The 12,237-nt window shown below is 40.9% G+C and overlaps 1 protein-coding gene across 1 annotated transcript in view; it reads right to left on the bottom strand.

Moving 5' to 3' along the window:
* alk (ALK receptor tyrosine kinase) overlaps positions 1-12,237 on the bottom strand; it is a 90,228-nt gene that overhangs the window by 38,521 nt on the left and 39,470 nt on the right. The window contains exons 8-9 of the mRNA XM_019876094.1: positions 6,045-6,210; positions 3,185-3,332 (exon numbers count right to left, since the gene is read on the bottom strand). Coding sequence (XP_019731653.1) covers positions 3,185-3,332; positions 6,045-6,210 — 314 coding nt within the window. The remainder of the gene's footprint in view (positions 1-3,184; positions 3,333-6,044; positions 6,211-12,237) is intronic.

Raw genomic sequence — 12,237 nt, 5'->3', positions numbered from 1 at the left:
ATGGGAACGCCTCGGGATCCGCCAGGAAGAGCTCAAAGAAGTGGCTGGGGAGAGGGAAGTCTGGGATTCCCTCCTAAAGCTGCTGCCCCCGCGACCCGACCCCGGATAAGCGGTGGAAAATGGATGGATGGAATATAGATAAATGAGAAAAAAATCCACCCGTTTCTATCCAACTAATGGGTCGGCCATTTTGCCTTGTACATATTGCAACTTGCTGTCAATTGAAAATGACATCACAGTGCCCAAGGGCTCGGGTCACGACCGTGATGGTCGGTTTACTTGTTTTCCGGGTTTGATCATGTGACGTTCACGAGTTGATTTTATTTTATTTTTTTACTTGACTTCCCCTTTCATTATTTATTGAGAGTAGCACACTAAATGCAAGGTGCTACATTCCGAATAATCTCATCAGAGACTGAGTTCAGATCCTAGCTTTGACCCCGATTTGGAGCAATACATTGACAGGTGCAGTTTTTATTGCACACTAGAGAACGCCTTTAGTCACATTATTTTTTTCTTTTTAATGTGACTTTTTGAGGCTGTTTCTGAAAAGATGTATACACTTGTGGTCTGACAGTGATTCCGTGAGTTCCTGAAAAATCATGAATATCATGAAGTTCTCGAGGGAACATACAGTATGACATAAGTGTGGAAGCAGGAAATTACTGTTCTTTGAAATGTAAATGAATTCATTTTCCATACCGCTTGTCCCGATTAGGGTCAGGGGGAGGGGTGTGTGAGCTGGAACCTAGCCTAGCTGCTATTGGGTGAGAGGCAGGATAGACACTAGACTGGTCATCAGCCAATCTCTGGGCAATAAATAGGAATGTTAATGAAATATTGTGAGTGACTCCGATATCTACTGTTGGTCTGCTGCAGAAAAAGGTGAATGGTTGGGTTTTTGCTGCGAACATCTCCAAACACATACTGTTCTGTATACTGTACTGTATGCAATAAACAGACCAATCTTCGCCAATGTCTATAACATCCTTGGACAATGGTGTACTTTAACACGTACTGTTTCATGTGACCGTTTCTGTATACGGTTTGCATAAAAATAATGTGCATGTGGCATGAACATTGAGTCCTGACTGTGTGTAGAGCAGGGGTGTCAAACTCATTTCACATTGTGGGCCACATGCGGCCTTGTTAGATGTCAAGTGGGCCGGACCATTGAAATTATACCATACTCTGCTAAATAACCAAAATAACATGTCTTTCCTTTGTTTTGGTCTAAAGAAGCACAAGAACATTCGGAAAATTTTGAAATTTAATGAAAAAATCTTTTACAAAACATTTCATGAAGCACCTTAGATTTCCTTAGACAAATGTGCGTGCAATTTACCTGTACTTTTAGCATTCACATATATGCATTACAACTGATCCCACTGATTGTACAAAGGCACAAAACTTGAACAAGTAATTGGTCTTGAAAAGTATAGTAATGCACTTTAAGATTAAACGAGATTTAGAAAGAAAGGAATTTTTAAACCATTTACAGATGTGCATATAAAATCTAAATGTAATCCCTGCCTACACTTTACAAACTAAGGAATGCTATTAAATGTGTAAAGAATAAAGTATTCACATGTCCTTGATAGCGTCTGCTGTGTTGGCTCTGTCTCAGTGACAGACTGAGACTGCTGTTGCCTTCTTCTCTGATCAGAACAATGTTGTCTCCTACTCTGACCAAAACAGTGTGTCCCCTAGCGGATACTCCATGAATTGTACCTTATTAAAATATTCATTCCGTGTCTTTTATACATTTTTTCACTTTTAAATGATCCTGCGGGCCTGATCGAACCTCCTTGGGGGCCGGTTCTGGCCCGCAGGCCGTATGTTTGACACCACTGGTGCAGCGTAACGTGAGCACAATGTTTGCAAAGACAAATAGCAAAAGAATGCAATGCCTCGATTCTGGATACACTCTTTCTGGTTTTCTAATTAAGCTAGGATGCATGTCGCTATTATCGCGGGTTATAGAATTTTTGTGTACAATCTGCATGCTTTAATAAACATGACGACACTTTCTCCTAAAGTAGTGTATTGAGAGTGGAGTAGGATGTTCTATGCAGGCCCCCTTGTTCAAAAATATGCATTCAATACCCTATCTCAAGCTAATATCAGTGTATTTGTGTAGTGCTGGTGAAAATATTGAAAACCATTTTCCGAAGCTGATCTTCTGACTTAATATGTGCAGAGGATGAGGATTTATCCCTCTCAACACCAGTCATAGTACATTCAGTTAAAACAAACACTTAAAAGAGCTTGAAGATCCCTCACTGTTATTCAGATATATTCGAATAAAATTACAGGTATGGGATCATACTCATCGAACTGACACTGTTCAAAAGCTTTCAGTGATGTGTTTTATTCACTAAAAACTATGTAGTGGTACATTCAGAGATGCTGATGGTTAAATATATTGGAATAAAAGACAGTCAGATAGCGTTACAAGCCAACATTACAGCCGTGTTATGGCAAGGTTAGTTACTGTGGGCCAATCGTTTAACGTAAGTCTATTTTTATTTAACAGCCTTATGTCAAATATGAATTTCTCGCCAACTACAGAGCTATAAAATCACCAAAAATGTGATTTTTCCACCATCTGTCTGTGGGTCTGTTCTTGAGTTCACCCGAAAAAATAAAATAAAAATCTCATTTGTGTGGGGTCAATAGCAAGGACTTGATCTGACATGAGGTACATCAAATACAGTTAATTCACAAACTGAATAATGTCCACAAACCATCTTACTTTGTTCATATGAGAAATTTTCATTGTCGAGTCTGGCCTTCCTTTCTGAATGTTTACATTGGAAATGATGGACGTTTTTATTTTTGACTAGTGGGGTTGGGAGTTTTTTTTAATCGGAGCGTTGTGTAAGCATACAGCAAGGCTGCCAGCAAAGAGCTGCAGTGCATAACTGGTAACAGCCACCTCCGACAAAAGTAAGCCAAGGAGATACAACAGGGTGATCATTGTGTGCTTGGTTGGTGATTTAAATAGCCGTTTAGTGGACATTTCTACTAACACAGTGTAGACTGCTCTCTATCTATCTATCTATCTATCTATCTATCTATCTATCTATCTATCTATCTATCTATCTATCTATCTATCACTATGAGTGTTTCTGGCAATAAAGTTTGATATTTTGTGAAACACAATGATTTGAATTTAACTTACATTGGGACATGCATCCTCTCCTTTTTGACCAACCAGGATGTAAAGCAGCTCTCCTTTCCTCAGCAGAAAGTCACCAGCGATGTAGATGCCATGCGATCTACTCATAGCCATAACGCTTCGGCCGCCTGCTGCCCCAGAGGCTGTGATCCTACCAACACAGCAAACAGGAGGACAAGCAAAAACAAGCACAAATAATCATAATTCATTCATTTCATTAACTATGGATAAACTGTATACTAGAAATAACTCAGAGCTCCATCAATATGTACAACAACTAAATTGAAATGAAAGTGGGAAAGTTACACTTTTTCTCATCCTTTAATAATAATAATTGAGCTTCAGGGCACGTAATTGAGCTTCAAGGCACGTACGCACACCGTCGTCATGCTTTGAGTTAAATGCGGACACACATAAAGCAAATACATAGACTTTCATTGCACATGACGTCCATTTTAACTGCCCCAGTTTTACCAGCCAGACAAAAAAAAATTGATTGGTTTTTGGGAGTGCTTCAATATTGCTCTTCCCTGGTGGTCATGCTCGGTGGAGAGAGAACGCTGCCTGGTGCTCGGTAGCTACCTCAGCTGTTTGCCTAATGACTTTTGGGAGATGCAGAGCTCACATTCATCTCTGTGGCCGTCTGTCAACTTCATTTACTGGCTCTGCCAGATAACCAGGCTGCTTTCAAGCCACAATTTTGAAGTTTCGAGGCAGGAGGTGTTTTTCTCAAAACTCTGGGACATGTGTCATGACCGTTGTAAGGTATTTAAAGACTCAAGACTCAGCAGGGCTGAGTAGGCAGTGAGGTGAGAACTTTTCCAAAGTCGAGTTCAAGATAAATGCTTCATGTTTTCATAAAACGCCCACGGGATAAATATTGATGCCTGCCTACAATGATTGATACTACATATTGAATTCCAGTGTAAAAAAACAGTTTGAGGACAATGGGCTCGGGCTGATTGTTGATGTATTTTTGAATCCTTTTTGAAAATTCTCTTCTCGACTCCTCTGTACTCTTGAGCAACCTTGATACTCTGCTGATGCACACAAGAGCGGAAGAAGTGGGTGGGAGGAGGAGAGCGCATTGTTATGAAAGCCATGAGATGTTCTAGACTGGCTGTGCTCGCGAAAGACGTTTTTAATGTGAGCTGTACAAGTATGTATGTTTTGCATCATGGCTGCAGTCGCTTAGTCGCTTTGGTACATTTCTCGAACCGTCCTCTAAATTCACAAAATGGTACGTACATTTCTCAAGACGAATCATACAAATAGCAGAAAACAATTGATCCCATTAAGTCTCTGATGGAGAATTGACAAACACAATGTAAAAATGTTGTAAAAGTTTCATTTTGTTACATGCTTAATTGACCTCGAACGCGTGTGTTCATACAGCTTGCACACAATGGAGCACAGAGAATCAAGGGTCAATTTGAGGACCCAGAGGCACCTGTTAACTGACAACTTGGAAAGGAAGATTTAACTTTGGGCGAAAGGGAATACTCGGTCCGCTCCATCATGAGAAAGGGTCACTAGCCAGGTTACAGATGTATCCATTCATGGAAAGGCCACTCATTAAAATGTCTACGTTTTTGTTGGTTTATGGATGTGGGTGCTGGTACCAGGGGAATGCCTTGGCCTTCCGGGGTCCACTGAGGGGCGACCCATTGGGGCCGTCCAGGGGCGTGGTATGTAAATGAAGATGGGAGTGTTTTTCCGATATATTACTTGTAATTTGCATACACGATCAATAAAAAGCTGGCAGAGGCTGCAGAGGTCGGGTGTCAGTTGAGAAGCGCACAAAGAGTGGCTTCATAGAAAACTGCGCCTCTTGCCGGCAGTGAAAGTCGATCTGTTCCTGCGTTGAGCCTCTGTTCAACTGTCCGAGCGAACATCTCTGACAGTCTCTTTCCCCAAATCCTTATTACGTATCTCAAAAGTAAATATCAGTGTCACTGAACATAAGTAAGTGCGATCAGAATGACATGACCTTGTGTCTAGATAATTAAAATTATTTAGTCTTGTTATCAATGTAACAGTGTCTTCTGGAGGGATGTTGTAATGTAAAATGTGGCTAAAGTTTTGAGTGAACATTATTCCAAATTGCAAGTTACACCTTCGTGGATGTGGAAGATTGGTTGCAAGAGACTAGAAAAGGTTTGCAGTTACGCTTTCACTGTTTGCCCTGCAATTTGTTCAAAGACCATCATCACATTGCAATTCAGAAAGGAGAAGAAAGCATTGCATCGCACAAAGAAAAAAACAAAAAAACAAATGAAATGTGTCAGTCTCCTTTGGGTAAACTCGATATTCAGTGTTTACATGTTCCCTCGAACTTTCCATGTGTCCCAGCATTCACTCAAACTCCCTGAGTGTTCCTTGGACCACGTTGAGCGACATCTGACATGCACAAGGTGGACAAAACAGTATCACACCTGGCCAAAACCTGAGATCATAACAAGTTACATGATGTAGGAATGCTAAAAAAAATTAAAACATTAAACAACCTATATATCAAAATTGAACATATAACTGAAAAGAAATTTTTAACACAAATAAAAGTCTGTTACTTTTAATTCACCGCACTGGTCATTTTAAGCTAAATTAATTAAGTTGGAACAGCTTTTGATGAGGTGCACAAGTGACACAATGATGTGAAGATTTTGAGAATTTCAGTTGTGATCTGAAAAATGTACCAAATTGTTCATTTTTTAAATTTTGTCAATTGACAAAATTAAAAAAATGAATGACATGTCAAAGCCCATCTAATAAACACGCACATTTTAGTTTTAATCATAATAATCAGTTCAATGTAATACGGGTATATTGTAAACATTTTCAACAAATAATGACTGGCTCCTACCTGTATGTGCCCGTTTCAGGGACCTGCCACATCTGAATGCCTTTGAAGGGACCCCGGGTGCCCACCGTCACATTGATTTTGCTGCTCCTATAAGAATTGAAGCACTGGGAGGGAGTTGGACCTTCTGGGCCACCAGCACCACAGGTGTTAAAAATCCATTTTTTGGCTGAACATCAAGGAGAGAACATAAATAACATTAGGACTATAGACAGACATGCTTTATCTAGACATAGAGCCCAAGAGACGCAAAGATAAATGTAAGCAGTATCTCACACATTTGTCTTTCTACGTTCAATCACACATGCGTGGACATGAAATGTGTTAATGCAAGGTGAAGATGTAGATCGTATCAGGTAATATATACGAGCATCCACTTACGTAATAATTACAATGGGAGTAGGTGCCCCATGCATCGCTATTAATAAGCACTCCCACTGAAATTAGCTGTCATGTTGCACGAACATTTGGCCTTCATGCTGTGCAGAGCCACAGCCCTATTTACTCAAACAAACAAGCACCAGCTTCAAGTCCAAGTTGATTCTGCAGTTTCTCACAATAGTGGGCCTGATGATGTCTGACTTGTTGCACAGTGGGACGATCATACCCTTTGTGATTAAATACAATACAGCCATGCATTTTTTGAATGACTTTTGTACAGCACAATGTGGACTGGGTGGCAGGTTACATCACGCTGCGGGTTAAATACTGCAATGCCGCAAGATTTTTTTTTCTTTTCGAACTGACGGTAAAGTGGTTCAGAAAATTGATGGATGACCAATTGATTAAGTCTGAGGGAATCATGTACAGTAAATACTTTTAAGCATGTGTTTGTGTTCATAATTGTCTCAGTTAAACACAAATAAGCCTTTAAAAAAATATATATATATTTATTTATTTTCTACAAACAGCATGCCTGAGACCCTCATGAGGACAAGCGGTTCGGCTAATAGATGAATGGATAGAATTAAATGCAGTAAGTCCAGTATGGCAGGAATCTGAATGGATTGTATGCTAAGCATCAGGAGTGATTCATGCTTCTTATAACCACATAAAAAAAAGTCTTTGGTTCAAATGCCCCATGAGCTCCTATTTACAGCCTAGCTTTATGTTGTCAATCTATACATAAGAGTATGTTTTCAATGGAGGACAAAATTTCGAAGAGCCAAGAAGATAACATTTCAAGACTGCTGATAAAAATGGAGAAATGATGAAACACAATCATCCTGAACAAACATATGCGAGGTTTCTGGAAAGAATTGGACTCCAGGAACATGAACTTGGAAAGAAGTGACAAAAAAAGGTTTATGAATGAAAATAGGTCGCAAGACCAAATAAGTTCAACAAAGAATGCTGTTACAACACCTGGAAAAGGAAACAACCAAGATCACTTCCAAAAAAGGCAAGGATAAAAACATAAACGGAAATTGCTTGACCAATAAATAGACAAGAAGAAACCCAAACGCGTATAATAGAAAAACCGTGATTATAACTACAACAAAAAACTACTTACAAAGAAAACCTGGAGCAGGAATATGGAACGCCGAGACAAATTCAACATTTGGTGACAGTCATGAGCAAAGAGAATTATCGGTTAGAGACATGACAACATGGGAGTCCTTAAATAGTCGTCTGATTACAATGGGACGGCCCTCCTCTGCCATATGCTGGAGATGCTATTATAAACTAGAATGATCAAAGTTGGCAAAGTCTTCCGACTTTTGGATCTGCATAAAAATCAAGCAAGGGGCTAAAATTAATCGCAAAAGCTGAATTTGCATGGCATGGCTTTTGTTCCCCCCAACAACAACAAGAACAACGCGCAAACTGTTAGATATGTACACAATGAAGCATTTCAGTTTCTTAAATAATAAGCAGTGAGATAATGGCAAAACCTGCCTCTGAATGAAGCGGATGGGGAGCAACATATGCTTGAAGAGCAAGTTGAAAAAGCCAGTTGAGGCAAAGTTGATCTATTTGATTTGGAGCCAGTTTTCATCTGATCCACAGCGCTTGGATTTGTTGTCTGATGTTGCGTGAGCGGAATTTGAAGACCTTGATATGAAAATGTGCTGCGGTTCAAAGAAGAGCACGCTTGTACACCCTTCCTCTCTTTTGTAGATGATCACTTTTGGAAACATGATATTTTGTATCAAATGCTTATCTCCGTCACACGCTCACCCATGTGCACACCCACGTGCGGAACGAGAGCTCACATTGAGGTTAGTGATGCATTCCGTGTATTGCGGAGTGAACCAACACAACCTCGAATGACTTTTTCAGTCAAAAGCCAAGGATAAGTCAGTTTTGAACAGACGAGGAGGTGAGAAGTGAATGTGTCTTTTGCCAGGATGGTGGAGCATGGATGCAGATAAGAAGGAAAAGCCAAAGAGGAAAGTGTGTGCAGGTGAAGTTAGGGTGAATAAAAAATAGCACTAGGAGAGCAGAGTGGGATCAGAGGAAGCTGACAGAAAGACATGGCTTCGTGATAGGCCGTATACGTGAACTCATAAAGTGTCAATAAATAAAAGCTCTTCGCCGTGGGAAAGACAGTGTTGAGATACAATGGCAGGGAAAGATGAAGCAGAGAGCTGACAAGAGGCGTTTTGTTGGGGTTAATCACGAAGCGTGTCAAGGGAAGAGAGGAGGATTGTTGGATTGACAGGCTGGCAGAATTAAAATCCCCATCAGGCCCAGCAAATGGCAAAACGTCAGGCCCACAAGGGGAGACAGCAGACACTCGGCGAATGTTAAGCACTCCCGGTTGTCCTCGAAATGGCCAACTGCAAGGACAACATCTTTGCTCACTACAGTTACTACAGTATATATGGACAAGGGCAAGAGCAGTGACAATTTCACTAAGCAGGTTTTATTGGAAGTGAAATGATCTTTTATTTATTTAGTTAGTTATAAATGCCACACATCCTCCTGAAAATAAAGTCAGGACCAAAAACTGCAGTGCTGATTCTCCTGATACATCATCACAGTAGATAAGCAGGTCAAACATGAATGTATGACTTCCCTCGCTGACCCTCCAGTGCATGAAACAAGTCAGCAGCTTGTGTTTAAGACTGCCAAGCCGCTGTGCAAGAAATACCCCAAATTAGCATATTTCGATTTGGTTCTTGCTCTGACCATCCACGCCTGTTCAGCAGATTGAATACTACATGCCGAATTGGCTGCATGTAGAGACGATTCACTGGCTACTACATCAAATGTTTAGTGAAACATATAATTTTACTGATCTCATTAAACCATAAATTGTAACCCAAGCAAGTTATTTGAAATATTTGATTGAGATTGATTCCATTTACTTTTATATAGTCCCAACATATATTTTATTGACGTGAAGTCTTTTTTGCTCAGCGGTACACAGACCTCACAGTCATCCACATAGCAATGGAAAGAAATAACTTGTTTCATAAGATAGAATTCAGAGATTGCGGATATAATGAAACCAACCGAAGCCCCTGAAATGAACCCTGTGGAACACCACACAACAGTGGGGCAGTTCGTGACTCAGGGCAACCAAAGCTAACACAAAAAGTTCTGTCAGCCAAATAGGACCCAAAACACTCAACTCATTAAATCAGACATACCGTACATAATACATCCATCCATACATACATACATAGGCTATGCACAAATAGCAGTCTGCTTTCACATGATTTGGCCAAAAGTAGTTTTGGTTAGTTCCCCTTTTTTTTCTTTTTTTTTTTTTTTTAAACGAAGAATCAGAATCCAGAATCGTTAGTAACCAGAATGGAATCAAAGAATCGATCTCAGATCCGGAAGCGTCTAAATCCAAACATGCCCACCCTACATGGAAGACAAACAATCAGTTACACAAAAGAAGCTTTGAGTTCCTCTGTAAGACGGAGACTTGGACAGGCACCAGTGAGTATAAAACTTTGATTGAAATGGTGCCACCTGACTGTGCCTTCTTGGACTCCCAGAGGACTTCAGTCCATGGTGGAGGAACAGTGAGTATTTTTAAAAACAATTTAAAATGGAACAGGGTATATTCGCCACATCAATCATAAGCTTTGAAGCAACTTTTTTTTAAGTAGGCCGTGCTGACCCTGTTCTCTGCGCTGTCATTTACCATTCTCCTAAATATAATAAGGACTTTTTGAACAATTTCAAATCTTGTTGCTGAACTCGGGCTCAAGTTTGATCATATCCTCCTTATCGAGGATTTTAATATTAACGTGAGTTTTCCTGAAAAACCAGTGGCAAAGGACTTCAGTGCGTTTAAAACTTCGGACAAAACATGAAATATTGCTTTTAGAGAGGCTATCACTGATGTGCCACAGTGTGCTGAAATACCCATCTTCCATCCATTTTCCGATCCACTTAATCCTCACAAGGGTCGCGGGGGGGGGGGGGGGCTGTAGCCTATACCAGCTGTATTCAGGCAGTAGGAGGGGGGACACCCTGAACCGGTTGCCAGCCAATCGCAGGGCACACAGAGACGAACAAGCATCCGCGCTCACACTCACACTTAGGGACAATTTAGAGTCTTCCATTAACCTGTCATGCATGTTTTTGAAATGTGGGAGGAAACCAGAGTACCCGAAGAAAACCCACGCAGGCATGGGGAGAGCATGCAAACTCCACACAGGAAGGCCGGAGCCGGGATCGAACCCAAGACCTCTGCACTGTGAGGTCGACACGTTAATCACTGGAACACTGGGCCGCTCTGTGCTGAAATAAATTAACTCAAATACCGGGTAATGCAGTTGAAAGGAATTTTGAAATTGGGGATATGGCTTGACTAGTTCTTGCAACTGGCTACCAGTCACCCCTCCTTACATCATTCAGAAACTCCAAAATTGCAATGTGGGGAATTAACAATATGCTGTGATAAATTTTGTATTTGACATTTGCAAAATATTACAAGACCAGATAACTTTTCTCCGCCGTCTCCGTGCATGCCGTTATGCACCTGTCTTTCAGATGCTGCATTTAAAGATAAAGCAAAATCAGAACGATTACATCGCACAAGCTAAATTTATCCATACATTCATCCATCCATGTTCCTAACCGCTTATACTCACGGGCGTGCTGGAGCCAATCCCAGTTGTCTTTTGGCGGTAGGCGGGGCCCACCCTGAACTGGTTGCCAGCCAATCTCAGGACACACAAAGACGAGCAACCATTCACATCTATGGACAATTTTAGAGTGTTCAATTAACCTACTGTGCATTGTTTTTGGAATGTGGGGGGGAAACCGGACTACCCGGAGAAAACCCAAGCAGGCATGGGAAGAAGACGCAAACCATGCACAGGAAGGTTGGCTTCCAGATTTGAACCCGTGACCTCTGTACTGTGAGGAGGTGTTGTCCACCATGACAGTTTATTTACAGTATTTGCATACACTCATTTCAGCAGGTGAAAAATGCAGTGCGCAACTGTCACAATCCATGTTGCACCTAATTCGGAAATCAGTTCACAATGATCTGCCTACGCTATCAATTATTTTTGCACAAACCTTTTGTAAATAATGCCCTTAATCGGCAGGGTTTTTGCATTATGTCAAACAGGTTTGAAATTGAAGCTTCAGTACATGACAAAATTAATCGTCTGGGCTTTAACAAAGCATAAAAGCTATCAAAGCTTTTTCCTCTTCAAGGACATACAATCACATGCTAAAATTTTCCAGGGCTCATCATCAGTTGCAAGAGAAAAGTATTCCTCAACCGACTCACACTGATTCACATTCACACGTTTATTGAAGTGCAGGACGCTTAGTGTTAAATGGTATCAGAGAAACATGTTTACTACCCGAGGCTGTAAAAAAAGATTTCGCATCTACTTTACCGGGAGCAGAGTAAAAGCTCTTTTTTTTTTTTTTGAGTCCAGCGCTTGAAAGCTTGCTGGCTAAGGAAATGTGTTTTAGAGAATGTTTGATAAGACTAACACAAATGTATGGCTTTCGATTTTGAAGTCTCCTTGTTGTTGCCCTACTGAAGGAAGGGTGTAAGAGAGCGTGAGCGGGAAAATGTCAAGTCTGTGTAACCGTCTCCATTGACATTCTCCGGAGACAAATTGAAGGATTTTACACTTCGTAACTGCCTGTCCTGCTCCATTTATTGCCAAAAGAGATCTCTACAGAACTCCTGCTGTTGCGGGCGGGATGCGAATCAGTGGGGGGGCAGTGCGCGTGCTTTATTTCAGTCTGTGTGTCATGTCAA

The sequence above is a fragment of the Hippocampus comes genome, unplaced genomic scaffold, assembly GCF_001891065.2.
Source record: "Hippocampus comes isolate QL1 unplaced genomic scaffold, H_comes_QL1_v1.1 scaffold252, whole genome shotgun sequence".
NCBI lineage: Eukaryota > Metazoa > Chordata > Actinopteri > Syngnathiformes > Syngnathidae > Hippocampus > Hippocampus comes.
The sequence above is the reverse complement of the archived record's forward strand: the minus strand, read 5'-3'. Positions and strand labels throughout refer to the sequence as shown.